General features: G+C 47.0%; 1 protein-coding gene across 2 annotated transcripts in view; it reads left to right on the top strand.

Annotated features, from left to right (window-relative positions):
• ZNF528 (zinc finger protein 528) overlaps nucleotides 1-4,447 on the top strand; it is a 25,496-nt gene that overhangs the window by 11,055 nt on the left and 9,994 nt on the right. The window contains exons 5-6 of one of the 2 annotated variants that reach the window (XM_011946195.1): nucleotides 1,018-1,144; nucleotides 1,843-1,971. In XM_011946195.1, coding sequence (XP_011801585.1) covers nucleotides 1,018-1,144; nucleotides 1,843-1,971 — 256 coding nt within the window. Of the gene's footprint in view, nucleotides 1-1,017; nucleotides 1,145-1,842; nucleotides 1,972-4,447 lie in introns of those variants that run through there. The other variant, XM_011946196.1, reaches the window with a different exon arrangement.

The following is a 4,447-nucleotide window of genomic DNA, read 5'->3' as shown; positions in this document are numbered from 1 at the left end:
GCACCTGGCCAAGATTTTGTCCATTCTTAAAAACTACAGTAGGTTGGGGCCGGGCACGGTGGCTGACGTCTGTAATCCCAGCACTGTGGGAGGCCAAGGCGGACAGATCAGGCGGTCAAGAGATTGAGACCATCCTGGCCAACATGGTGAAACCCCATCTCTACTAAAAATACAAAAAATTAGCCGGTCATGGTGGCAGGCACTTGTAATCTCAGCTACATGGGAGGCTGAGGCAGGAGAATCACTTGAACCTGGGAGGTGGAGGTTGCAGTGAGCTGATATCATGCCATTGCACTCCAGCCTGGGCAAAAAGAGCAAAACACTGTCTCAAACAAACAAACAAACCCAAAACTACAGTAGGTTGTAGGTTGGGTGCGGTGGCTCGTGCCTGTAATCTCAGGACTTTGGGAGGCCAAGGTGGGAGGATGGCTTGAGCTTAGGAGTTCAAGACCAGCCTGGGCAACATGGTGAGACGCCAGATTTATAAAAAATACAAAAATAAGCCAAGCATGGTGTCATGAGCCTGTAGTCCCGGCTACTCCAGAGGCTGAGGTTGGAGGATCACTTGCGTTTGGGAGGCAGAGGTTGCAGTGAGTCAAGATTGTGCCACTGCACTCCAGTCTGGGTGACAGAGTGACACCCTGTCTGAGAAAAAACACAAAACCACTGTAGACATGGTGATCTCTGAGGACACCACTTGAATTGCATCTCGGGTAGATACTGGATGTCACTTGGTGTGTAAAACACCTGACACTTCCCTAGAGATCACCCTGGGTTAAATTTTTGTTTGTATTGTTCAAAAACGAGACATCTACACTGATTGGAAGAATGCCTTAATTTCTTATGGAAAAGTATAATAAAACAACAATTACACAGAACTGGCTCAAGCATACCTTAATATGGATTTTTCACAGTGCTCACATCAGTGGAGTCAATCCTTAACAACTGTCTTCCCGTTCTGTGTGACAGTGAGTACTGCCTGCATACCCTGTTGCTGAAATGTGGATTTTCTTTTAGGGACCCTTGAAATTCACGGACGTGGCTGTAGAATTCTCTCAGGAGGAGTGGAAATGCCTGGACCCTGTGCAGAGGACTTTATACAGGGACGTGATGTTGGAGAACTATAGGAACCTGGTCTCCCTGGGTGAGGATAATGTCCCTTCAGAAGCCAGGATCTGCCCTGGTGGATCTCTGCATTCGTGTCGTGTGTGTGTCTTGGAAGCTCCTGCATTGCTTGACTGAGATTGAAACCTTGTTGACTCAGAATTGAAAAGCTCTATTACACTTTCTGGACTTGAAATGTCCCCTTTTTTCAGGTGTTCTCCTCCCTTCACGATTCATCATTGGTGGCACCAGGGCTGAAGTATGCATGAAACCTTATGACACACTTTAAAAATATCCAATTCCCTGTTTTCAGTAGGTGAATTTGTGAAATACTTTTTTTTTTTTTTTTGTGACGGAGTCTTGCTCTGTCGCCCAGGCTGGAGTGCAGTGGCCGGATGTCGGCTCACTGCAAGCTCTGCCTCCCGGGTTTATGCCATTCTCCTGCCTCAGCCTCCGGAGTAGCTGGGACTACAGGCGCCCGCCACCTTGCCCGGCTAGTTTTTTTGTATTTTTTAGTAGAGACAGGGTTTCACCGCGTTAGCCAGGATGGTCTCGATCTCCTGACCTCGTGATCCGCCTGTCTCGGCCTCCCGAAGTGCTGGGATTACAGACTTGAGCCACCGCGCCTGGCCTAAATACTATTTTTGATTTATTAGTAATATCCTTTCTCCTCCCTAAGTGTAAAGCTTGGACTTGGGAGATGCCACAGCACAGATTTATTCTTTCTTTTATAAATAGGAATCTGTCTGCCTGACCTGAGTGTTATCTCCATGTTAGAGCAAAAGAAAGATCCCTGGATTCTGCAGAGTGAAGAGAAAATAGCAAACAATCCAGATGGCAGGGAATGCAGCAAAGGTGTGAAGACAGGTGAGAGCTCGGGTGGGCAGAGTGGAGGCCCCATATTTTTTATTTTTTGAGACAGGGTCTCACTCTGTCATCCAGGCTAGAGTGCGGTAGCAATCATAGCTCACTGCAGCCTTGAATTCCTGGACTTAAAGGATTCCCCCTGACTTGCTCTTCCGAAGTGTCGGTATTACAGCCATGAGTCACTGTGCCCTGCAAAGCCACCCTATTACATAGTGTTTGGGAAACTCTCTGCAAATGGGAGAATTCTGTGGGAAAACAAAAGTTGAAATCTTGTGAGTTCTGAACAGATATTTTTCTTTATTTTCCTATTTCTTCTTGGAGATAGGATCTCTTTTTTTTTTTTTTTTTTGAGGCGGAGTCTCGCTCTGTCACCCGGACTGGAGTGCAGCGGCCAGATCTCAGCTCACTGCAAGCTCTGCCTCCCGGGTTCACGCCATTCTCCTGCCTCAGCCTCCCGAGTAGCTGGGACTACAGGCGCCCGCCACCTTGCCCGGCTAGTATTTGTATTTTTAGTAGAGATGGGGTTTCACTGTGTTAGCCAGGATGGTCTCGATCTCCTGACCTCGTGATCCGCCCGTCTCGGCCTCCCAAAGTGCTGGGATTACAGGCTTGAGCCACCGCGCCCGGCCAAGATAGGATCTCTTTTGGGTTGCCCAGGCCAGAGTGCAGTGGCATGATTACGGCTTGCTGCATCCTGGACTTCCTGGGCTTAAGTGATTCTCCCACCTCAGCCTCCTGAATAGCTGGGACCACAGGTGTACGCCACCATGCCTGGCTCATTTTTTGTATTTTCTGTGGAGATGGAGTTTCACCATGTTACCCAGGCTGGTCTTGAACTCCTGGGCTCAAGCAGTCTGCCTGCCTCAGCTTCCAAAAGTGTTGGGATTATAGGTGTGAGCCACCATAACCAGCAAAGTGTGTTGTTTAATTGACAGATATTTGTGGATCTTTAAATTTTTCTTCTTTTGTCTGGGCACGGTGTCTCATGCCTGTAATCCTAGCACTTTGGGAGGCCGAGGCAGGCCAGTCACTTGAGGATAGGAGTTCAAGACCAGTCTGGCAAATATGATGAAACGCTGCCTCTTCTAAAATAACAAAAATCAACTGGGTGTGGTGGCAGGTGCCTGGAATCCCAGCTACTCAGGAGGCTCAGGCAGGAGAATCGCTTGAATCCAGGAGGTGGAGGTTGCAGTGAGCCAAGATTACGCCATTGCACCCTGGCTTGGGTGATGGAGTGAGACCCTGTCTCAAAAAAAAAAAAAATACATTTTTTTCTTTTGTTAATTTCAACATTACATGCCTCCACCTCCGGAGTAGCTGGGATTACAGCCATGCACCACCACGCCTGGCTAATTTTTGTACTTTGAGTAGAGATGGGATTTTTCCATGTTGGGCAGGCTGGTCTCGAACTCCTGGCCTCATGTGATGATCCTCCTTTAGCCTCCTAAAGTGCTTGGGATTACAGGTGTGAGCCACTTCACCCAGCCCAAAACATTCTATTTTAAATGTTAACAGCTTATCTTTGATTAGGTACCCAAAGCTCTGCTTAACAACTGTATTCTCGCTTTCTGTTATTACTGGCAGAAATTAATCCTATATATTTTATGTTTCCATTAACATATATTTTTAATGCTGTTTAAATGAGAGTGGTTTCTTTTTTTTTTTTTTGAGATGGAGTCTCCTTCTATCTCCCAGGCTGATCTCAGCTCATAACAGCCTCTGCCTCCCTGGTCCAAGTGATTCTCCTGCCTCAGCCTCCTGAGTAGCTGGAATTACAGGCACTCATCCCCATCCCCAGCTAATTTTTGTGTTTTTAGTAGAGACAGGTTTTTTCCATGTTTGACAGGCTGCTCTCCAATTCCTGACCTCAAGTGATCCACCCGCCTTGGCCTCCCAAAGTGCTGGAATTACAGGCATGAGCCACTGTACCTGGCCTGATTGTGTCTTTTAAATTGTGGGAAAGAATTAAAAGTCAAGTTACAAATGAAAAGTGCAATAATACATGTTTCTGTATTTGATCATTTGTTGACCTTTTATAATGAGCTTTTTATTTTTATTTTTAGGGGATGGAGTTTCTCTCTGTTGCCCAGGCTGGCATGCAATGGCAGGATCTTGGCTCACTGCAACCTCTGCCTCCTGGGTTCAAGTGATTCTCCTGCCACAGCCGCCCGAGTAGCTGGGATTACAGACACCATGCCCAGCTAGTTTTTGTATTTTTAGGAGAAACGGGGTTTCACCATGTTGGCCAGGCTCGTCTCGAGCTCCTGACCTCAGTTGATCCACCCACCTCGGCCTCCCAAATTGCTGGGATTACAGGCATGAGCCACCGCGCCCTGCCTAAGATGACCTTTATATTTTCGTTTGGGTTAGAGATACTATCCGGAGTGCTTTCATTTCATCTTGAATCCTCGTTTCAGCATTTCTTCTTGGACAGGTCTAGAATACTAATTAACTTCCTCAGGCTTTCTTTAGGAAA

This window comes from Colobus angolensis, unplaced genomic scaffold (assembly GCF_000951035.1).
Source record: "Colobus angolensis palliatus isolate OR3802 unplaced genomic scaffold, Cang.pa_1.0 Scaffold25, whole genome shotgun sequence".
Taxonomy (NCBI): Eukaryota; Metazoa; Chordata; class Mammalia; order Primates; family Cercopithecidae; genus Colobus; species Colobus angolensis.
This window is presented reverse-complemented; position numbering and strand designations above follow the sequence as displayed.